General features: G+C 37.3%; 1 protein-coding gene across 1 annotated transcript in view; it reads right to left on the bottom strand.

Annotated features, from left to right (window-relative positions):
• LOC100795478 (putative ripening-related protein 1) overlaps positions 1–24,390 on the bottom strand; it is a 31,521-nt gene extending 7,131 nt beyond the window's left edge. Inside the window, 1 exon segment of the mRNA XM_003521855.4 lies at positions 23,834–24,390. Within this exon segment, the coding sequence (XP_003521903.3) occupies positions 23,834–24,390 (557 nt within the window).
• Between the last annotated feature and the right edge of the window lie 779 nt (positions 24,391–25,169).

Below are 25,169 nucleotides of genomic sequence, written 5' to 3'. Positions count from 1 at the left end.
GATGAGTATTAAGAATCATAAATCTCTAACAACACAGTGGCAGATTTGAAAGGCAGCACAAAAGATCAAGCTGTTGGCACTTTGCTGAATCAGTTCAACTAGTCAAGTCAAGTGTGAAATTTGGAATTTAAATAGTAATTAAGCGTATCAAGTGAGAGATGAGTGTTAAAGAAGTGAATTTCAATCATATAACTATATAATCATAAGCATTCATATATGGTTATATATATAAAATCTCCCGAAACCCCAATCTGTAGTTGGCTGGTTGGCCACTGATGCTTTTAGAGGTCAATGTATTGTACAGAATTAGAATACAAGTAATAAAGGAGCAACTTCAGGGGGAAGGAATTCTTCATTGATCAGTAATTCCAAAATATAATTTTTTTTTTCTGCACCAAGGTAATTAGAATCTAGCTCAAATTAAAACCATTATTTCTATACCAAGGGTAAAGCAACAGAATCCTGATTCCTGAACAATGGCTGCCTAAAGTACTCACATAAAACCCTATCAATTCTCTTTGCCGGAAAAGCAAAGCCAGTTTTCCTACCCTATTCCTTTTCGAATAAAACATTCTTCATAGGTTGGCACAGCTTCAGAATATGATTACACCATATAACGACCACCATGTGTATCCCTTATTAGCAGGGGAAAAAAGTAGCCTTTGTGAAAAATGATGTCAACGCCAAGAATTTTGATTACCAACCAACTATAAGATAACATACACCATATCCTCTTACATGTACCATTATTATAATCAAAGCCACCGAGTGTGCTAGTAGATTAAATAATTAAATATACAAGAAAGAAACAGAGCCAGCCAGACGTATGTGACTAAGGCAGAATATATGAAATCATGGAAACCAGAAAATAACAAGTACAATGACGCAGAGATTGAGCACAACCCCACTTGAGAAATTGCTAAGAATTAATGGACGCATGTTTATCACCAAAAATGTTTAAAGATTCTTTCTTGGTATCCTAAGAATTATGATATCAGATTATCATTATTATACAACATTCAGCAACCCCTCATGAGATCGCAACCATATATTGCTAATTATTTTCCCATTCATAAAAAAACATATATTGCTATGAATTAATGGATACATTGTTTATCATAAAAAATATTTAAAAGACACTTTCTTGGTATCCAAAGAATTATGATATCATTATTACACACACAACAGCACATAGACGTACATATTGGACAAGATGATTGATAACAAAGATGGATGAAATTAACATTTGTTAACAGCCTCAGTGAAAGTGCTGGAAACGTCAAAAGCATGCATGCAAATACGTATGTTTATACAAGAAAATGAGTGGTGAAACTATGAAGGGTGTTGTGATAAGAGAAAGACAAGGTAAAGACGCAAAGGAAGAAGAGTAAAATGAGAAACCTGAGCGTAAAGTGGGGCTTCAGTGGGTGAACTCGCTGGCCACGAGAGAGATGAGAAAACAAAGAAAATAAAGCATAATGTTAAACACACTCCACTCGAGTTTTTAAACGCGCCAAGTTACGTTAAACGAGTGACTCGGCCGAGTTCATCTAATTGGCGCTGATTTGACCAAATTTGAAAGTCGTGAGAACAAAAGGAACAAGATAATCCTTGGCTCTATTCTTCTTGAAAAATGACAATTTGGGTTGACATGATTTTTAAAAAAAATTAATAATGAGTTTGTTAAAAAAAAAGTTTTAAGAGTAATTGAGTTTTAGCTTAATTTTTATTTTAAATCTCAAGATTTAAAAACGAGTTAACCATCATTCCCTAAATGTGTAACACATTGTTATATTGGTCTTTAAAATTAATTTTTAAAAAAATAAGTCTCTAAAATTTTCATCTAAATCACTATTGATATTTTGGTCTCAAAATATAGGTTAATGCTATCATTTTAAGTTGTTTTTTAAATTTGGATTAACTAAATTTTTGTTTCAATTTTTTTTAAATTCAATTTTTAATTCTGAACAAAAGTTTGACTAATGTCTTTTAACTTTTTCTGGTATGATTTTTAATTCCTATACAAAAATTTTATCGATTGATATTCCGAAACTTTTTAAAAATTTGTTTTTTAGTCTTGAAATCCTATTAAATGATTAAAATAATGGAATTAAAACTTTTGGTTAGCGTAACTCATTGCTAGAATGCCATGGACGCCATGTCATTTATTTTATCAAATACCAAGTTGTTTTTTCAATTTGGCAGTCATGAGACTATTACTACTGATCAAAAAACTATTTTTACTAGTCAAAAAATGTTTCAGCATGTCAAGTCTCAAAATTTCTCTTAAAAAATGTCAAGTATAAAAATATCAAGTTACTCACTTTAACTCCTTATTATGGCCAAATTAATGAACAAGGCGGGGCTATAAACAAGATTTTGATAAGTCCTTTTTTATAAAGAAGATTTTGATAAGTCTTATTAAAACACATATTGGTTAAAAACCCAAAAATTGGCATGAAACGTTAAATCAAATCTTATGGACTTGTCGAAATTCCCCTTAAGGTGCTACATGAGTTACTCCTTTTAGATTGGTGTATGGTCATGAAGCAGTGTTGTCAATTTAAATTAACTTACAAACTATTCTAGAACAAAGACAAAATGAGTCGTCGGATGATTGGGACTTAATGTTTGACAAATTAAATAACTTAGACGAAGAAAGATTGGTCACGTTGGAAAATATTGTTCGATAGAAAGAAATAATTTCTCGATTTTTTAATAGAAGCATGAAATAGAAGAATTTTAAGGCTGAAGACTTAGTTTGGAAAGTAATTTTACCCATTGATAAAAAATCGAGAATACATGGAAAGTGGTCATCAAATTGGGAGGGACCGTATGAAATCAAAACGGTTTATTCTAATAAGGCCTGCTCGATTCACCAAGTAAACTTTGAAATTTGAATTGCATCAATAAACAGAAAATATTTAAAGCAATATAAACCAACCATTATGGAAGTAAACATACCACTCAATTAGCAAAGGTATGAATCCTGTTCAAAGCATTCTAAAGAGCTGGAAATAATAATCAAAGAAAAAAGAACAAATTACACTCACCCCCTTATGTTAGGGTTTATTTCACCTACACACTTTTGGTAAAATCACATTTTTTTTGTCTCTCCTGAACCTATTGATTTTTGTGAAATGTCTTAAGAATCCCTATCACTCTCGTGCAAGTCTACTTGCAGTCCTAGTTCACGCTGATTTCACCTACGAAAACACCGTCAACTCGCTCCTCACATCCCTCGTCAACTCTGTCGCCTTTGCCAACCACAACCACAACAAATTCACCGTCCTCGCCTCCTCCGACACCATCTACAGCCTCTTCCAGTGCCGCAGCGACCTCACCCTCGACTGGTGCTCTCGTTGCATGTCATGTACAGTCACCTAACTTGGCACCCGCTACAAATCACATGTCTAGTTCTTGTTAAGGTTGATAGTGTTAGTGGGTTAGGGGGCTGTTAGCCCATATTTTCGACGAGCTAAAATATGCTCTAAGTATGCATTAGATGTCGTCTCGAGTTTCGAAGCATATTACAGAGCAAGAGTCTGGTCAGGACCTGCTCGAATCGAAAAGAGAGGAGAATCTTTAAGAAGGAATTCCCAGGTTCAAAGAAGTATTTACGAAGTACAAAGCTAAGACAAGAAAGAGGACTTCGAGCTATTGGGCAATTCGAACTGGTGTATGGACGAGTCGAAGTCGAGGCAGCAAGAGTTCTGGACTTAGCGTAATTTCTGAACAAATCTTCACCAAATCAGTTCGATCTCGAGTAATGTGGATAACCGTTCTAGGAAGCGGTTATGCAAGGTGTACGTAGTAGGACACTTGGCGTTAGGATAGCGTTCGACCGTTAGGGCAGTTTATTTTCGAAAATCTATATATAGCAGTTTTTTAGTCAGATTTCAGGGTCGCAAATCATTTCTACAAAATCCTTAGATACTCAAAGTACCCAGCGCAGAGAGAAACGAGTACACAAGGAGAATGTATGTTTGTGAACCATTTTAAGTTTTCTGTAAACTTTACATTTCGAATGCAATGCATTTTTCATTTCACTTTAGAATTCCTGTCTTTTAAATGGTTCATTCGATCGAGTGAACTCACTGCTCCTTTACATTCTGCAATTTTCCTTTCTTTGCCTAGTTACTTCCAGCATTTCGATTTCTGTTAAACAATTTTCCTTTCTGCAAATTTCGAACTAGTAAATGTGTGTTGCAATGATGAACATTCAAAAGCTTTACATTTAAACGCAAAATACACAAGTGACATGCTCCTGAGATTCACTAGTTGATCTCGCAAGCAATTAACTTAGACTAGCGGTTGTTTACCAAATTCCAGCGTAAACAAATTGGCACGCCCGGTGGGACTGGTCAATTGTGTGTTTTAGTTTTAAATTATTATTAAAGTTGCTTAGTGCAGTTGGTTTATTGCATTCTTAATTGTTTTGATTTTGTATGCATTTAAGAAGTGGGAAATCTGTTCCACACTTAACAGAATTCAAAACTCGTACAAGGATGGCTAGACCACCCCCAAGTAATCGAAACAATGACCTTCCAAATATGGAGGGGCAACCAACGCAGACCTCTGTCAGTAATGCCAATATAAATTCTGGCATAGGAGCAATTCCTGACCAAACTGTTGGCACGATAAGTTCGACGGTTATGAATCAGACAGGGGTAACATCTCCCATGACCAACATGACGTTGGCAAGTTCGACCACGTCAGCGTCTGCTTTTGCCCCATGGAATAACCCTAGTTTAGGGAATCCCAGTGGAAGTCCCTTTCGACCGCCTCAAAACCCTCTATATGGCATGCCTACATCTTTGATGGTAGGGTTGCAAAACTCTCAACCAAATATAGAGAATCTTAATATGTCCTCTCCATCAGGATCTGTAGCGGGCAATCAAGGTAGGGTAATTCCTCAACATTTAACCAATACATCCGTTTTGTCACTTAGACAACAAATGGATGAAAGTAACCATGATATGGTTAACATGTTAACACAACAAATAGGAACTGTTATTAACCCCTTAATTCAAAATACAAATGACAGTTACCAAATGTTAACAAATCAAATAAGTCGAATTGCTGACTTTTTTGGGGCACCACCCATACAGCAACCACCAATTCGACAGATCCAAATACAGGCGCCTGTCCAAGAGATACAGATGCCTAATAACCCAGGGATGCAAATGGCTCAAGCACCACAACCAGCGGCACGCATAGAGCCACCAGTCCAACAGGTCGAACCAAACCCTGGTATAGTATTGGTAAATAGGAACCAAAATGCTGATGAAGTAATAGGGAATATTCAACAAAACCGTTTCGATAGGCAGAATAACCTGGCCCAAATGGTCGAAACGATTTTGGTGCAGAATGGTTTGAACTTAGGCTTACACAGGCCTAATTTTGTGTCTCCATTATCTGAGTATGTGTTACAGACAGAATTACCAAGGGGTGTGAAAATCCCTAAGTTTACTAAGTTTGCAGGAGAGACAAATGAGTCAACTGTCGAACACATTGCTAGATATTTGGTCGAGGCAGGGGATTTGGCTAATAATGAAAATTTAAGAATGAAATTTTTCCCTAGTTCCTTGACTAAAAATGCTTTTACATGGTTTACAACCCTTCCTCCTCATTCCATACATAATTGGAACCAATTGGAAAGGATTTTCCATGACCAATTTTATATGGGACAGTCTAAGATCAGCCTTAAAGAGTTAGCCAGCGTACGACGCAAGGCACCTGAATCAATTGATGATTATTTGAACAGATTCAGACTCTTAAAGGCAAGGTGTTTCACCCGAGTCCCTGAACATGAATTAGTCGAAATGGCTGCTGGTGGCCTAGACTATTCGATTAGAAAGAAATTAGATACCCAATATTTAAGGGATATGGCTCAATTGGCTGATAGAGTTCGACAACTCGAACGATTGAAGGACGAAAAGGCTAGAAATTCTAAATTCCATAAGAAGGAAAAGGTTGCATATGTCGAAACCAATGACAGTGACCAGGAGTTCGATATTATTTATGAAGATATCGAAGACAGTGAGGTTGATTTAGCAGAATTAAAACCTGGACCTCCTTATGTTTGTAAACTCCTTAGACCTTCCAATGGAAAAAACCCTGTTGAACCTAAAAATGATAAATTTGTGTCTAAAACTTATACATTTGACATAACTAAATGTGATGAAATATTTGATTTATTAGTCACAGAGGGCCAGATTGTTGTTCCTAAGGGCTTGAAAGTACCCCCAATCGAACAACAGAAGAAAAGGGGTTATTGTAAATTTCATAATTTCCTTGGCCATAAAACTTCACGTTGTGTTCTTTTCAGGGATTTGGTTCAAAAGGCTCTTGACGAAGGGAGGCTAAAATTTGGTGAGAAACCAAGGGTTGTTCAGGCAAATGCTGAAACATCCAAAGCTGCTGAAACTCTCTATGCGGAGCCCCAAGAAATAATGATGGTCGAAACAATGGAGGTGTCCCATGTGCAAGTTCAGGACGTATCTGAAGAGGATTACAACGAACAAATGAAGGTTGTGTATCCTCAGGCTGAGGAGGAGTTAATTGATTTCTTGAACAGATGCAAACTCGAAAACAAGATTGTGATGCTCTGCCCTCGCTGCAGTGCAGTATGTGATAAGGAGGCTACTGAGGGCCTCAAGAAATACCAAGTTGTTAACAAGGGGGCAAAGCAGAACCAACGTTTCGATAAAGGTAAAAGAGTTATGGTGCAGTCGAATACTAATCAGAAATCTGGTCGAAGGAATACTTTCGCTCCTCCTGGTTCAGTTCCGGTCGAAAAATGGATGCACCAGGGACTTATAAGGTTCAACAAAGGGATTATGGAAGTAGGTGGTTCGAGTGGAACGAAGCAAATTGGCCCACAGGAGGCCAATAGGTACTCTTATAGGAACAATTACAAAGGAAAGAATCCTATGACGAGGACCCAATGGCGCAGGTTCCAGCGTCAGAAGAAATTGGCCCAACAGAATCTACAAACGGGCCAGTATAAAGAAGTATCTAGGAGGCCGGTAAAGGAGAGACTCCTGCCTCCAGTGGATGAAGACAAGATGGAGGATGAGGATCTACTGGATTCTGAGCCAGATTTCGATGTCATCTGTGTGGTATCCATCTTGCCATCTGAATATGATGTCCAATCTGAAGTTACTGAGATCGAAAGTGAGTTCGATCATTTTGATATGGCTGACCCAAAGCCAGTATGTTACTATGTTATGAATAATGGCTGTGTGGAAGAGCAATTAGCTTATTTCGAAAAGCCAGATTTTCAGATGAAAAGTCATCTCAAACCTCTTTTCATCAGGGCAAAAGTTGAGAATGTTGGAATCAACAAAGTGCTCATTGATGGAGGAGCGGCTGTCAACTTAATGCCTCGATCTATGCTCTACAAGATCGGGAAACATGACACAGATCTATCTGCCCACAACATTGTGCTTTCGAATTATGAGGGTAAAACTGGCTATTCTTTGGGAGCCATTCAAGTAGATGTTGCTGTAGGCAGTGTAGTTCGACCAACTCTTTTCCTGGTGATACAGTCTAAGGCTAATTTTAACTTGCTATTAGGAAGGGAGTGGATTCATGGAGTTGGGGCTGTGCCATCTACCCTTCACCAGAAGCTCATTATCTGGAGGGAGGATGGGATTGTGGAAAATATAGAGGCGGATCAAAGCTTCTATAAGTCAGAGGTCGATAATGTTACTGCACAAACCTTTGACAAAAAGTTGGCTAACATAGCACCTTGTGGTGACAAGGAGGCTGTTGTCGAATCGAGTGACAATGTTGTCCACTCTGTCAAACTCCATCCTACCTATGGGTTTATATGGGAGAGGGAGGAAATTGATGCTGTTCCCTCTGAAGATGGAGTCATTCCACCAACTGGGTGGAATACATACGAAGATTAATATGACTGAGGCCACTGCATGGGCCAGAATTACGGCTTATATGGCCGAAAATAGACTAAATACGGCCTTTGAGGCTGAATCTCAACAAAATATGGCAGTTGAAGCCAAGATCGAAGATCATGAAAACAAAGAAACAAAGGATCGAAGACTGGATTGTATTTATGATGATGAGCCGCTGGGTTTTGAGAAAAATCCCATAAGTGAGGCGCCAAAGATGCAGGCTCAAGATCCTTTGGAAGAGGTTGATATTGGAGATGGCTCGATTAAAAGGCCAACTTATATCAGTGCCAATATCACCTCAAGTTTAAAAGAAAAGCTGGTGCCTCTTCTTAGAGAGTTTAAAGACTGTTTTGCTTGGGACTACCACGAAATGCCTGGGTTAAGCAGAGAAATGGTCGAAATGAAATTACCTATTAAGGAGGGAAAAAGACCAGTAAAACAACTACCAAGAAGATTCGCACCAGAAATCATGTCCAAGATTAAGGAAGAGATCGAAAGGCTGCTGAGGTGTAAATTCATCAGGGCTGCCAGGTATGTCGAATGGTTAGCAAATATAGTCCCTGTCATTAAAAAGAATGGAACTCTTAGAGTATGCATAGATTTTAGGGATTTAAATAATGCTACACCTAAAGATGAATATGCTATGCCAGTAGCGGAAATGTTGGTAGATTCGGCAGCTGGTTTCGAATTTTTGAGCATGTTAGATGGTTATTCTGGTTATAACCAAATATTTATTGCTGAAAATGATGTGTCGAAAACAGCATTTCGATGCCCTGGTGCTTTAGGCACTTATGAATGGGTGGTTATGCCCTTTGGGTTGAAAAATGCTGGGGCCACTTATCAAAGGGCCATGAATTCCATGTTTCATGATTTTATTGACACATTTATGCAAATTTATATTGATGATATAATCATCAAATCCTCCTCAGAAGATAGCCATTTGGATTATCTTAGGCAATCTTTCGAACGAATGAGGAAACATGGATTAAAAATGAATCCATTAAAGTGTGCTTTTTGTGTGCGTGCAGGAGATTTCCTGGGATTTGTGGTACATAAAAAGGGCATTGAGATAAATCAAAATAAGACAAAGGCTATTTTTGAGACGAAGCCTCCTTCGACCAAAAAACAGCTTCAGTCTTTGCTAGGAAAAATCAACTTCTTGAGGCGATTCATTTCGAATCTAAGTGGCAAAGCTCAAATTTTTTCGCCATTACTTCGACTCAAGAAAGATGAACCATTCAAATGGAATGAAGAGCATCAAAAGGCTTTCGATGAAATTAAAGAATATCTGATCAAGCCTCCTGCGTTAATGCCTCCTAGTCGAAACAAGACTATGAAGTTGTATATTGCTGCGTCTGACAAGACCATTGGTAGCATGTTGGCTCAGGAAGATGATGATGGCATAGAACATGCAATTTATTATCTTAGTCGTGTACTAAATGATGCAGAAACTAGATATACGGCCATAGAAAAACTTTGTCTTTGTCTGTATTTCTCTTGTGCAAAACTTAAGCAATATATAAAGCCTGTTGATGTTTATGTGTATTCTCATTATGATATTATTAAACACATGTTGTCAAAACCTATTTTACACAGTAGAATTGGAAAATGGGCTTTAGCCTTAACAGAATATTCTTTAACATACAAGCCTTTGAAATCTGTTAAGGGTCAAATTGTGGCTGATTTTATTGTAGATCACTCATTGATCGAAATGCCGCAAGACTATGTCGATACAGAGCCTTGGATTTTGTATTTCGATGGTTCGAAACACAAATATGGAACTGGAATTGGAGTTTTAATAATATCCCCCAATAAAGTTCCAACTAAATTCAAATATAAAATCAAAGGGCTTTGTTCTAATAATGAGGCTGAGTATGAGGCTCTAATTACAGGCCTTGAAATTTTAATTAGCCTGGGGGCAAGAAATGTTAACATAAGGGGTGATTCAGAATTAGTAGTGAAGCAATTAACACAAGAATACAAATGTGTTAATGAACACTTAGCAAAATATTTTGTTATGGCCAGTTCTCTTCTGAATCATTTCGATTACATTAACATTGAGCATATACCTCGACTAGAAAACCAAGAAGCAAATGATTTAGCCCAAATAGCTTCAGGGTACAAAATGTCGAAGGAAAAACTAACTCAGTTGATCGAAATAAAAGATAAACTGGTGTTACTAGAGCCATTAAGCACTAAATTGCCAATGCCAAAACTTGTGGGGGCAAGTACACCACAAAATAATAAAGATGAAAGTATGAATGATCTTCAGGAAAAAATTCAAATTTTGGCCATTGACAATATGTTAGATAATGATTGGAGAAAGTCCATTATTGAATATTTGGAAAATCCAATAGGCAATGTGGCTCGAAAGATCAAATATAGGGCTTTAAATTACGTGATTGTGGGGAATGATTTGTTCAAAAAGACTGCAGAAGGAGTGTTGCTAAAATGTCTAAGTGAATCAGAAGCATACTTGGCAGTTTCCCATGTTCACAGTGGGGCTTGTGGATCACATCAAGCAGGCCATAAAATGAAATGGCTTTTATTTCGACAAGGTTTGTATTGGCCTTCGATGTTAAAAGACTGTATAGAATTTGCTAAAGGCTGTCAAGAATGCCAAAAGCATGCAGGGATACAGCATGCACCTGCTAGTGAGTTACACTCCATAATCAAACCTTGGCCTTTCAGAGGATGGGCTTTGGACTTAATTGGTGAAATCAAGCCTGCCTCTTCTAAGAACCAGCGTTATATTATAGTTGGTATCGATTACTTTACAAAATGGATCGAAGCAGTCCCTTTGCCAAATGTTGATCAGGAAGCGGTAATTAGTTTCATTCAAAATTATATCATTTATAGGTTTGGTATTCCTGAAACAATTACCACTGATCAAGGTTCAGTTTTTACTGGACGAAAAATGAAAGAATTTGCCCAAAAAACTGGCTTTCGATTATTAACCTCAACACCATATTACGCGCAAGCAAATGGTCAGGTCGAAGCAGCCAATAAGATTGTAATTAACTTGATTAAAAAACACATTGCCCAAAAGCCAAGAAATTGGAATAAAACGTTAGATCAAGTTCTATGGGCATGTAGAAATTCTCCTAAGGAATCAACTAATACTACCCCATTTCGACTGACTTATGGGCACGATGCTGTACTTCCGGTCGAAATACATTTGCAATCAGCCAGAGTACAAAAACAAATGGACATTCCAATCGACCATTATTGGAAAATGATGTCAGATGAGTTAGTTGATTTAGACGAGGAGAGATTAAGAGCATTAGAAGTTTTGACTAAACAAAAAGAAAGAGTTGCTAAAGCTTATAATAAGAAAGTGAAGTCAAAAACTTTTAATGTTGGAGATTTAGTTTGGAAGGTTATCCTGCCCATGGATAGTAAGGATCGAGCCTTGGGCAAATGGTCCCCAAATTGGGAAGGACCGTTTAAAATAATTCAGATCTATTCGAATGGTGCTTATGAATTAGAGGAATTAACCCCTCAGAAACGTACTTTGAGTATAAATGGTAAATATTTGAAAAAATATAAACCAACATTGCTCGAAGTTAAAATAAGCATAGAATAGACAGAAGTAATGGAAACATAAAAATGGCGATAACAGTAAAATTGCCACGAAAGGGCATGTGTCAATATTACATCAAGAGTAGAATCGAAATACAGAATTCGAAATAAAAAATCATAAGTTCTACTAATGCATGACTAAGTCCTCATATAGTTTCTTCAGGGTGGCCATCTCTTTGCTCAAGACCTGGTCAGCACTCTCCATAGCTCTCGCCTCATCTGCTACCGCTTGAGATGCACTAAAGGCCTTCAGGCCTTCCCTCCCTTTTTCAGCAACCAGTTTTTGAATCGAGGTAGCGTCCTTCTCCTGGAGTTCCTTGCGTTTGGCCTGCTCTGTTACAATTTTCTGCCTTAGATCATCGACCTGAGACAGTAAATTCGTAATAGTTGCCTCCCAGGAGGAAATGTTATCATCACAGGCTTTGACGTCAGAAGACCTTTCTTTTGCCTCTTTGGTGAGACGTTCGACTTCTTGTTGAGCTGCTCGGGCTTTCTCGAGCAGAAGGATATGTGCCTGTTTCTGGGCATCCAGTCTGGCGTCATTTTCGCGTTTTTTCTGCACGGCACTTGTAAACTGGTCGATGATGGCCTCGATTTGAATAACTTTGCCTAGAATCTCATCAGAAGTAAGGGGGTTGTGCAATTTCTTCAAGAAATTCAGGTGTCCAAAAGCAGCAGAGGGGTTCTCTTCAATGGATTTAAGTACGTCTGCCCATGCGTATTCCATTGATAACTTCAAAAGCAGGCAATCTTGGCGTACTGAAGAGGTTATGTCAGCATCAGATGAGGACGAAGCACCAGGAATTTTTTCACTCGAAGTGTTGGCTTGACTGGTGTTCAGTAGGAGTCGAAGGGCTGCAGCAGGGTCTTCGTCTTGCATTTGAATGAATGTATCCTCTGTCATCCCTATGCTAGCGGAAAGCTTAGATGTCGAAGACGCCGGGAAAATGTCTGAACCTCCAGCTTCAGCCTCTTGTATGGCCTCTTCATCGGAAAAATGTTCTTCAGAGGAACTTTTCTGACTCGATCCATGAGGACTGCTGGATCGAATACCTTGACCTTCACCCTGTTCCTCAACATTCACTGCATCCGTCTCAGGAGCAGGAGAGGTTCGAGCACATGAGGGTATTTCTTCTACAGAAACATTTTGTACCTGATTCGAATTGTCATGGAAAAGGTTAACAAATAGTTTCGTATAAGCTATGATTAAAATTACATTAAGAATGATACCTCGACGGGAGGTTGTTCTTGTGGTAAGTCCGGTTGCTCGACAGGGTTGCCCATCTCAGCAATAGAGGGAGTAGTTTCTGCTGCAGTGCCGTCAACATCAGTCGAAGGTGGTTGGACGTCAACAGGTTGATTCTCACCTTGTTCTTTTGAAGACTTGGTCTTTTTCTTTTTCTTCCTGGCTGGCTCGCCACCCTCGACAGTCACAGAAGGTTCAGGCTCGACTTGTTTCACTTTCTTTTTCTTCTTAGGCATTTGAGCCTGGGAATTGCCTGCCTCTGTTTGATCAGCAGATTTGGTCGAAGTCTCAGGTGATTTTCTTTTTCTTACAAGAGGTCTTTCCTCTTCTTCCTGTGTTATGAGGGTAAAGAAATGTCAGAATATAGACTTAAAAGAGTTATAATATTGACATTAGAAATAAAACTTGCATCTTTTTCTTCGTCGAATTCGATGACCACACGCTTCGAGCGTTTTGAGGTCGTGGTAGTCTCGGTGCTATCATCTTTCTTATGACTCTGAAAAAATAAAGAAATATGAGGCAAAGACGTTAAGAGTAAAAGATAAGTTCAGAAGAGTTACCTTCTCTTCTTGTTTCCCTTCTTGGATTTTTACCCCAGTGGGTTTCTTGGGTCTCACATCAGCTCGAGACGTTTCAGCGCTTTTCTTCGTCATGATTGTTTTGCCTGAAAGTAAGAATATTAGAAAAGGCAAAAATACATATCAATTTAGAAAAATCAAAAGTAAGTTAGTACCTCGAGCTTGAAGGTTTGAGCGGATATTCTCGACCGTTGGTTGTGTAAAACCACTCTCAAGTCTGGAGATCATGATAGTTGTGTCTCCAACCGAACGGCCCGAATAATATTTCTCCCACCAGGTAACAAATCCCATGGTGCAGAAGTGGGAATGGTTGAACTCAAAAGGATGCAGGTTATAGTTTTCATCAAGAGAAATCTTCAAAAATTTCTTGAAAGTCTTTTCTGAAAGATTGGCCCCTCTTATGACGTCTCTAGGATCTTCGAACAAGCTTTTGGGACGGATCTGCGAAAGGCCAAATTGTCTTGAAACCAAATTAGGTTGGTATCCAACCAGGCCTAAATAGTTCGATTGAACACCTGTACGACAGGACAGGATCTGTGGATTCAAGTAAAATGACCATATTTCGTTCACTTCTTCTTCATTGTCCGGATCGACAGCAGGAAAATCGTCAGTGAACCAGGCCGGGCCGACCTCTCGACTAATGAATGGAGCATGTTGGGGAAGAAACTTGTCAAAGCTCAGAAAAATCTTCATGTACTTGAGGAACAGCTTTTGTGGATTTTGATCGAAGGTCTTGGGTGTTAATCGAAGTGCTCTCTGGCCTTCGATCGAGCGATTGGCAACTTCTTCAGCATAATCTTGTGGGATTATTAATCCCATTTCTTGTTCGAAAGTGGCATTAAGCCACAACTGGAGAAGCCACATAGGCCCAGATACTAAGAAGGAAGACCCATCCTTCGATTTCTTCAGGTCATCACATACCTCTCCAAGTGATTCATATAGCACTGCTAACAAGAGGCGTCCAAATCCAAAGTTCTGACCTTCATGAATTTGTATTGCCATTGGAATGAATCTTTTGGCTACTTGCAAGGATTTTGTGCAAAAGACATAGTGAGATAGCCATAGGGTCAGGAAGGCTACATGCTCTTCATCAGAGACTTCCTCTTCGACCGATCCTTTGTGTTCAGCTATATATTTGGAAAAGGTGTTCTCCTTATATACTAGCTTGATATTATCACTAGATTTAGTGGGATCATACGTTTCTCCGCTAGGCCTAAGGCCTGTGAGGGCAGCTACATCTAAGAGAGTAGGGGTCATCATACCACATTTAAATTGAAAGGTGTTGGTAGAAGACTCGAAAAAATGCATAGCTGCTATCAGCATTTCTGGTCGATATTCAGGACCAAATCGAGAGAATTGTATCAAGTCAAATATGCCATATGTCTTCCAGAAATCCTCATATGCTTGTTCGACTCTATCAATCCAAGGTAGGTAATCCCTATGGGCTATTGACGGGGCGGATCGAAAGAGTTTGTTGGGTTTGCTTAAACAATTAAAGTTGTAAGGCTCACTATCAAAAATCCTGGGTTCGCAAGTTGGATAGCAGGGAAATACCTTGTTCATTGAACTCGAAAGTGACTCTTGGTCTGGCAGAGGTCCACCGAAAGCATAAACTGTCCTTTCTACTGCGAAAGGGATCATCACCTCCGATTCCCAGATTTCTGTGTGTTCGGCGTCACCTTGTGGTTCTGGAACCACCTTCTCTCCGTCGTTCCTGACTGTAAAACGGTGCCATTTCCCAGCAAACGGAACTGCTTGTCCTTGCGACATTGTAAAATTTGAGAGAGGATGATTCTTACGAAGGGTTTTGTAACTGATAGAATCAGTGAGTGAGAGCTTGGGTTCACGAAGAACAATGGCAAAGCTCAGAGATTCGGTGAGTTTGATGATGAAAGGAGTAGCAAGTTGTTATCTGAGAATAAGGAAGCCTCGCCGGAGATAATGGATACGAATCAGCAAAGAAGAAGGGTTTCAGAAGCAAAGAGGAAGAAAGGTTTCGGGGTTTCGGAAGCAAAGAAGCTAAAGGGGTTTCTCTGAGGTTTTTTGGCGCTATTTATGGAGGTTTCACTTTAAAAAAGGGAAAATAATATAATAAGAATCAAGGGTCAGAAATCAATCACATCAGATTTCCCTTTTGACTCCCCAGCGTGACACGTGTCCCACTCTGCCTAGAAAGGTGGAATTAATGATGGGTAGTGGGAGATCGAGGCGACGGTTACCATTAAACGTGCCATCATGTCGCCGTTTCAGGAAAGCTGGTAGAAGAAGAGAAAAAAATGTCAACTTCTCATCTTCCTTCGATCTCGAATCGAAGCGGACATTTTTTGGGGGCAATTTGTTAGCCCATATTTTCGACGAGCTAAAATATGCTCTAAGTATGCATTAGATGTCGTCTCGAGTTTCGAAGCATATTACAGAGCAAGAGTCTGGTCAGGACCTGCTCGAATCGAAAAGAGAGGAGAATCTTTAAGAAGGAATTCCCAGGTTCAAAGAAGTATTTACGAAGTACAAAGCTAAGACAAGAAAGAGGACTTCGAGCTATTGGGCAATTCGAACTGGTGTATGGACGAGTCGAAGTCGAGGCAGCAAGAGTTCTGGACTTAGCGTAATTTCTGAACAAATCTTCACCAAATCAGTTCGATCTCGAGTAATGTGGATAACCGTTCTAGGGAGCGGTTATGCAAGGTGTACGTAGCAGGACACTTGGCGTTAGGATAGCGTTCGACCGTTAGGGCAGTTTATTTTCGAAAATCTATATATAGCAGTTTTTTAGTCAGATTTCAGGGTCGCAAATCATTTCTACAGAATCCTTATACACTCAAAGTATCCAGCGCAGAGAGAAACGAGTACACAAGGAGAATGTATGTTTGTTTGTGAACCATTTTAAATTTCTGCAAACTTTACATTTCGAATGCAATGCAATTTACGCTTCACTTTAGAATTCCTGTCTTTTAAATGGTTCATTCGATCGAGTGAACTTACTGCTCCTTTACATTCTGCAATTTTCCTCCCTTGTTAATTTACTTCCAGCCTTTCGATTCTGTCAAAGAATTTTCTTTTCCTTGCCTAGTTATTTCCAGCATTTCGATTTCTGTTAAACAATTTTACTTTCTGCAAATTTCGAACCAGTGAGTGTTTGTTGCAATGATGAACATTAACGGTTTATGTTTAAAGCAAACACGCAAATGACATGCTCCTGAGATTCACTAGTTGGTCTCGCAAGCAATTAACTTAGACTAGCGGTTGTTTACCAAATTCCAGCGTAAACAGTTGGATGGAAAGGCCCCAAAAGATTAACTAAAAAGTGTTGTTTGGCTAAACACCTATGGTTAGAAGTAACTGCTTGACCAAATGGTTTACCAGACAGCACCATCGATCAAAATTGATATCATTAATATTAAATATTGGCCGAATGATCAATTTAGTCTAAGAGAGATACTATAAAAAATTATAGTAAAATTTTTAAAATTTAATTAAGTCATCAGATTAAAACCTAAAATATACATAAGGATTCAAATTCTATTTTACTAGCCTCCAAATATTTAATGAAACTAATAATTTAAGCTATATTCCTGTACGCATGTTGGGACAATGCAAATTTACAAATTGGATAGTTTACTCGAACCATCTCAAGCCTCGAATGAGATTCGATGATTCTGTGGGCAGAATTTGTCTACAAGAGAATCTAGCTTATATATAATACATGCAAATGCAGGCCAATGGTTGTTTCCCTAGCAAGAAACTGGCTTCGCTATTTTTCCAAATTAAGGAAACAATCACCACACTTACGTTTGTCATTGTCTTTTACATGCTCATTGTTTTTCTTTACTTTTTCATTTTTTCTTTTCACATGGATTATAAACCATGGAGACGTACGTACAATGGCATGCGCAGCGTAGATGACCTTAATTAATAGTGAATTATTTGTCTACGAGCATTCAATAATCGGTTTTCTATTCCAAAAAATAATAGCAAGATTACAACAATATTCCTATTATTCATATGGTGTGTGAAAATTAGTGTTAATGGCATCTTCCATATGGAAGTTAATGAAACAGGATTTGGCACTAGCTATGCGAACAATACAAGGCAAAGCCGTACTTAGGTCATCCTTATTATTCCAAACCCCATGATAAAATTTAACAATAACACGTTGGTTTGTTTTTTCTTTGTCTAAATCACAAATATGTTTTATTGTAGAGGTAATAACCCCGTTTAAATTAAATAAGACTATATAGACAATAAATTAAATTAAAATAATCTCGCATCAATTAATTCATACACTCAATTGAAATCAAAATTTCATTATCTAACATGTAAGTAGGATGCATGTAAGGTACCAGTGCTAGGTACGAGTACTATCTACTATGGGCACAAGATGCTAGATTTTTATAAAATCTAAGGTACAATTACTGAATTAATTTTTTTAAAAATAAATACATATATAAAAATATAATTTAATATAATCATGAATAAAATTTATAAATAATGTATAAAAAACATAAAACAAGATAATTTTTAAAATAAATTCTTCAATATGACAAAAAAAAATCTCATAATAAAAAACTATAATAAATATTCACCCACAACACTTGAGCATGACTATGATATGTCACTTTAAGCAATGTTGATTTGTATCCTTATATGATCTGAAATTTTGATAGAATCATTTACTTGAATTTGATTAAGACTCAACAATACATAGGACAAGATCGGGTTAATTAACTCGATTAGTTGTTATAATATATCTATTAGCTTTGCATAGTTAAATTTCTGTAAAAAAAAATCATTACACAGTTAAACAGTAGAATGAATGAATTTTATACAACTAAAATTAAAGTATATATTTCAAGATAAATAATATCAATACTATTATAAAAATATACGTACTCTTCCACACACATAATTAAGAAGCATTTATAGAACAGGAAGAAGACATATATAAATGCACTATTATTGAATTGAATTAAGCATCAGACCAAGGCTTCCCACACAGCATTTGATGCATCAACAATGTTGTTTGCACAAGGAGGTTGATAGTCCTGATCTGCATCACAACCCTTGGTTGAGTCACACTGATCAACCACCATGGTGATCTTCTTGTGGCACCTGCTCTTTTTTTTTGGGTTCCTTTTCTATGTGGAGTAAAGGTTTAAATGAGAAGGTTAGTATATCTCACTTATTTAAGTGGAGAAGGATTGGATTAGAGAGTGAGATAGAAGGACTCATTTGAGAGAAAAAAATAGTTACAAATCATTGAGAGAGAAAAGAGAAAGAAAATCATTGTGATTTTCGCATATCCACTCGAGGGCATTTTTTCATATTGCAACTGCAGATTTGTTCACCGTTTGATCGGACTGATTTTTGGATAGCAGGTTCTATGTGCGTGATACTTCAAATTGTTTGGTTGGATCGGGAAAAAGATATATGGAGAGAGAGATAAGTGTTTCGCATTATCTGCTCTATATTATGAGGTTTTATCTTTTTGTCTCTATTGTATCAATTGGTGGTTTATTTTGATTTGACTGTTTGTAACACATTTTAGTACACTTGTTGGAGACTCTCTTGTATCTTTATTGATTATAGTGAAGTTATTTTTTTGCTCTGGATGACCCATAATTTTTACCCTTATATTGAGAGGTTTTCCACGTTAAACAAACCGTGTCTTTGTTTTCTTTAATTTATGTTTTGTGCTCTATATTTTATTGGTGCTCCTCACAGGTTCTTGCAAGTTTGAGAAAATTTATTTTCATTGCCTATTACTATGTTATAAAGTTTGTTATTGTGTTGGCCTATTTCCTCATCAAAGTGATATCAAAGCTCTTGGTTGAACGATGGAGGCACATATGAAGGGTGATAGAGACAAGAACAGGAATAAGTCCAGGTCTCGGTACAAGAATGTTGAGTGTCATTATTATCACAGAACGGGACATATCCAGAGGTATTATTTTTTATGGAAGAAGGAGAATAAAGACAAGAAGGGTAAGCAAAAAGAGAAGTATCATGATGATGACTGTGTGACTACTGCTACTAGTGATGATTTTGTTATTCTCCATGACTTTGATTCGCTTAATCTTGTACGTATCTAATGAGAACATGTGGATAATTGATAGTGGTGCTACACTGCATGTTACAACCAGGAAGGAGTTCTTCACATCTTACACTCCAGGTGATTTTGGAGTCTTGAAGATGGGTAATGATGGTGTGTCCAAGGTGATTGGTGTTGGTGATGTTTGTTTGCAAACCAACATGGGAATGCAGTTGCTACTTAGAGGAGTGAAATATGCTCCAAATGTCCGCTTTAATTTGATCTCTGTGTGGATACTTGATGATGCGGGTTATGATAACCACTTTGGTTCTGGAAAGTGGAAACTCACCAAGGGTAACCTGGTTGTGGCTAAGGGGAAGAAAATTTCAAAGTTGTATTGGATGAAAGCTTTGGTTGCTAGAGACAATGTGAATGCTATGGATATAGAGACATTTCTGTGACACCAAAGACTTAGTCATATAAGTGAGAAGGGGATAAATTGTTTAGCCAAGAAGGATATGCTTCCAGGATTGAAGAATGCAAATTTGGAGAAATGTTCTCATTGCATGGTTGGTAAGCAAATCAGAGTCTCTTTCAAGAAGCATCCTTCCTCAAGAAAATCTGAGTTGCTTGAATTGATGCATTCAAATGTTTGTGGCCCTTTGAAGGTGAAATCCTTTGGTGGTGCTAATATGATAACTAGGGAATTACTAAGAGGGAAGTTTGAAGCTTGCTGTGAGATCGTCAGTTTGACGGTCACCTCCACATAGTTGTGAGGGGGAGGTTGGTTGGGTTTTTTGTACTCCCTTCCTATGTGGAGTAAAGCTCCAAATGAGAAGGCTCGTATGTCTCACTTATTTAAGTGGAGATGAATCATATTAGAGAGTGAGATACAGTGAGAGAGACTCATTTAAGAGGGAAAAACAATTACAAATCATTGAGAGAGAAAGAAGGAGAGAGAAAACCATTGTGATTTTCGCATACCTACTAGAGAGCGTTTTTTCAGATTGCAACTACGGATTCGTTCACCGTTGGATTGGGCTGATTTTTGGACAGCAGGTTCTACGTGCGTGATACTTCAAATTTTTTGGTTGGATCGAGAAAAAGATACCTAGAGAGAAAGAGAGAGATAAGTGTTTCATGTTACCTGCTCTATATTTTGAGGTTTTATCTTCTTGTGTCTATTATACCAATTGGAGGTTTGTTTTGATTTGACTGCTTGTAGCATGTTTTAGTGAACTTGTTGGAGACTCTCTTGTATCTTCATTGATTATAGTGAATTTATTTCTTTGATCTGAACGACTCGTGGTTTTTACCCTTGCATTGAGGGGTTTTCCACGTTAAACAAATTGTGTTTCTGTTTTGCGCTCTATACTTTATTGATGCTTCTCACAGGTTCTTGAAAGTTTGGGAAAATTTATTTCCGTTGCTTATTACTCTGTTATAGAGTTTGTTATTGTGTTGACCTATTTCCCTATCACTCTTGTGGTTGAACCATCCAGTGGAGAGTGCAACTACCGGCGTGTTGTCAGAATGGTACTTGTTGTCGCAGTCCATGAAGGGCCACCTCCATCTCCATTCTTCTCGAAGCTGTTTAGGGTTAGGTATGCCTTTGTGTGACTAGTCACTTGTTGCGAACATTCGTATGTTTTGTACATCCTGCGTGCCTTGTTCACAGCAATCAGAATCATTTAATTTATTTGTTGCATTGTCCTGGAGGGGCCCCTTTCCCTTCGATTCTTCCACTTGGATGACATTGTTGTGCTTCGGAATACATGCAATTTGATAGTAGGAGAAAAACTAGTACACAAGAACATGCTTTTGTGGAAAGACTAGTGCTCTTCATTCTGTTTATGCTCCTTAATTTGTTTGTGCCTCTTATTGTTCTTGTACTTGTGAGTGCTTGATGCATGGATGGGGATTTTAAAGGGTATATATAGAAATTTCCGCATCAAGTAAATCATTAGGCTATGAGATAACAAACATATCCACCACAATACTATAGGACAATTTGTTGGTCAAAGAAAAAGTTTAACACACGACCGTGCATGTAAAGCCAAAATGACAAATACAGCATCTAGAAATTGATAACTACATATGGATATTAGTTCTCTCTCTCTCTCTCTCTTAGTTTATATATAAATATTTTTCTTAATTATCATTCATTTTGTACAGGGTACGTACTATTGAAACGATAGAAACGATCAACAGGTCAATGTCCTTAAATGGTAACAGATTACAATTCCAAAATGGCAAGTCTATGTTTGATTTTGAACACAAACTAGTACTTACAATTACGAGATTATTGATTTAAAGTTTTTCATTGATAATTAATCACAAACTAGTACTTTTACGCCACGACTTTGAGCCTACTCGTAATCACATGCTTCTCCACCACCAATATCAGCAAGCTTGTGCAGGAACGGTACACGTATCATTTCAACGAGTTGAAGATTGTGTGTAGCGTTAACTCTCGAGACATCAAAGTCTTCCACTGCAACTGGCTCACTATACAAAGTGATGATCATCGTGGATATGATTTTATCTCGGACTACTTGGAAACTCGTCGTTGGCCAAACATTGTGAGACTCAAGGCTTATATGACACTGTATTTTGAAGTGAAACAGATTCTTTCCACCATTCTTCAAGGGCTACTTAGCTTAAGCTTCGAATTTCTGTCTTTGAATTATATTAGGGATGAGATGGACGCTGCTTCCACTCCTGATCTTCCACTGTTTAAGAATTTAGTTCAGCTAAGGATTTTTCTTAAAAGGGATGATTCCTTACTTTTTGAACTTCCATCAAAGTGTCCCAAGCTTGAGGTTCTTCAAGTTAATATCACGCATAACCTATCAATTCTTCCTCTTTGAAAAATGCCTAGTAAGAAGAAAGAAATGAATTGAGTTTCTCCATAAATTAAAATAAGTTCTCCATTAATTAATTATTAACTAATTTGTAAATGTCTTCTTATTTTTTAAAAAAGTTATATAAAAAAGTTTCTACATAAAACTCATTTTATCTTAAAGAGAAGTTCATCTCATTATTTTTTTTTTCTCTTAAAAGTGTTTTTGAAGAAGCTTACCCAGACCATAAGTATAAGCTTTCTTCTTATTTCCCTTGTTCTAATATTGTCAGACTCAAGTGTAGGTAGCGGCTTTGAGCTTTCACTCCATAAATTCCATTGCGTTATTTATGTTTGAATTGGATTGGATTTTACATGTAATAAGAATTTATCTATAAAATATATAAAATCTGTTAAAAAAAAGCATGTGGTCCATTCTATGTAAGTATGTAATAAACTGGTTGTTGTTGCTTTTGAGAAACTGCAGTAACATGTTCATGGCAGCATAATTGGAAGGTTTTCAAATACACAGGTCCATGCAGCACAAATCATCTTAGTGTTAATATCTGTTGTTTCACAAATTAATCATCTTCTCACACTACAGAACATTGATGGAAGCTTAAGTCTTATGAGGAGTTGCCAATTAATTGGATTACTATGATTGATTAAGCAAAAAGATTCCTTAGTTTTTTTGGACGAAAGGCTTAGCTTTAGAATTATAATAATATTCACACGGAAGTTGAAGTGAACAATGTTTCTCAAAACTATGACTCTGTTTTGGTTGGTTTAAGCTTGCTTTTTGTCACCAGAACATAGCATGTAAGTAGCTCTTTAAAATGTCAGAGGCGCAGACTATGGAAACCTTAAGTTTGACAGAGAAAATATTAAGGGAAATGCTAACGAAACTCTTTTACTAACACTTTCTCTGTAATTAACTAAAATATGTCGGAAATGACCAATTTTGGGAACTCTTAGAGAATGATGGAAAAAAGCTTTAAAGAAAAGAAAGTGTTGCTAACATTTTTTTAAATATTATTATCCATAAATATGTTCCTGTGTATGTATCTGGTACCTATACACATTTGTGACTGGTTGGCGATGTTGCTTAAATGCAATTTAATCTAGTATTCCGTTGTAAAAAAGCACACTAATACTAACTGCAATTCTTAGCTATTCCTGTTTCAGATTTTTAGTAACAAATATCTATTATCTGCCTGCCTTTCTTGTTCCTAGTTGATATTGGAACATTCAAAATTATCTTTTATTTTCTCTGAATTGATATCACATTTTGTTTTTATCCAACTAAATTGATGCCGATTTTCGTACAATACTAAAAATTTAGTTTAACCTATATTTTGGGACTATAATGTTTGTTTAATTTTTTTTGTCCCCTAAGTTCACTTGAATAATTATCCTATTATTTCCTTTTTGATTAATAGGCAACCAAACACTTCCAAATTTGATATCTAAAGATAACATAGTTGAAAATGTATAACAATACCATATAAAGGTATATATATACATACAACAATTTTTACATGACACACTAGACAAATTAATTAACCAACACAACACATAGAGAATAGCTAGATAGAAGGCAGGCATGTACTAGTATAGTAGCATTAATTAGATTAAGCATCAGACCATGTAATTTCTAATCCACCCCACTGATTGTGAGGCACACCTAAGGCTTTCCAGACAGCCTTGGAGGCATCAACAATGTTGTTGGAACAAGGTGGTTGATAATCATGGTCTTCATCACATCCCATGGTCGAGTCACACTCGTCGACCACCATAGCCACCACGCTTTTGCCATTTCCACTGATGGTGATGTTGTGGAGGCACCTACTCCTGTCGTTGAACCATCCGGTGGAGAGTGCGACTACCGGTGTGTCATCGGAATGGTACTGGTTGTCACATTCTGAAGGGCCACCTCCATCTCCACCCTTTTCAAAACTATTCAGAGTGAGTTCAGCCTTTGTGTGCCTTGAAACTGCTGGCGAACATTTGTATGTTGTGTACGCCTTGCCTTGCACACAACAATCTGAATCATTCTCTTTGTTGCATTCTCCAGGAGGAGGCTTCTTTCCCATGATTCTCCCACTTGGACGACACTGTTGTGCTGAACACAAACAATTTGTTGAAATGAGAATGAGCAGCAGAACAAAGGATGCTATTGAGTTAGACATCTTCATTTTGTATATGTTCTCTCTTTTCTATGTTGTTTTTTGCTGTGTGCTTGCTGAAAAGGATGACACTTAGATGGTAATTTATAGGTGTAGTACTCTTTCATAATCTTCTTTTTTAATTGTTTTAAATTTATTTTGGAAAGATGAGTTTCGTTACTGCTGGATTGTGCTAGAAAAGGACCACTGTATATTGTACTAGCATCCAATGCATGCTTCCATGCCTTAATACTATATAACTATATATATTTATTTGCAATATTGGCGTTCCCTGTACGTCCTTTAAAGTAAATTTCCTTGCTTTCTTGCAACAATTTATTTGATCCAAGTTTTGACATGAAAGTTTCACTTATCGAGTTCTTGGCTTCTAGCTATGACATGAAATATTTCTCTGGTTCTTAATATTTAAAGGATTAGCTAGCAAGTGGTGATATTTGAAATTTGAAGCTAAAGGCCTCTATTTTGTCACTTGGCTTTCCACTGTCGTTGAACCATCCGATATGGCATCTATTTGATTATTTAATAATTTTTTATAGTTGGCCAAATATTGTGGAATATGGCATCTATTTGATTATTTAATAATTTTTTATAGTTGGCCAAATATTGTGGAGGCCAAGGTTGATTTAAAAATCAATATATATACCTTTACCCGGTATTGTTTTACATTTTTGAACTATATTATTAGATATGAAAATTGGAATTATATTGGGTTGCCAATTAATCAGATATGAAATCGGAGAAAAAAAAATTAAACAAACACTTTAGTCCCAAAATACAGGTGAAATCAA

This window comes from Glycine max, chromosome 3, assembly GCF_000004515.6.
Source record: "Glycine max cultivar Williams 82 chromosome 3, Glycine_max_v4.0, whole genome shotgun sequence".
Lineage (NCBI taxonomy): Eukaryota > Viridiplantae > Streptophyta > Magnoliopsida > Fabales > Fabaceae > Glycine > Glycine max.
Note: the sequence above shows the minus strand (reverse complement) of the source record. Positions and strands in the feature narration are given on the sequence as shown.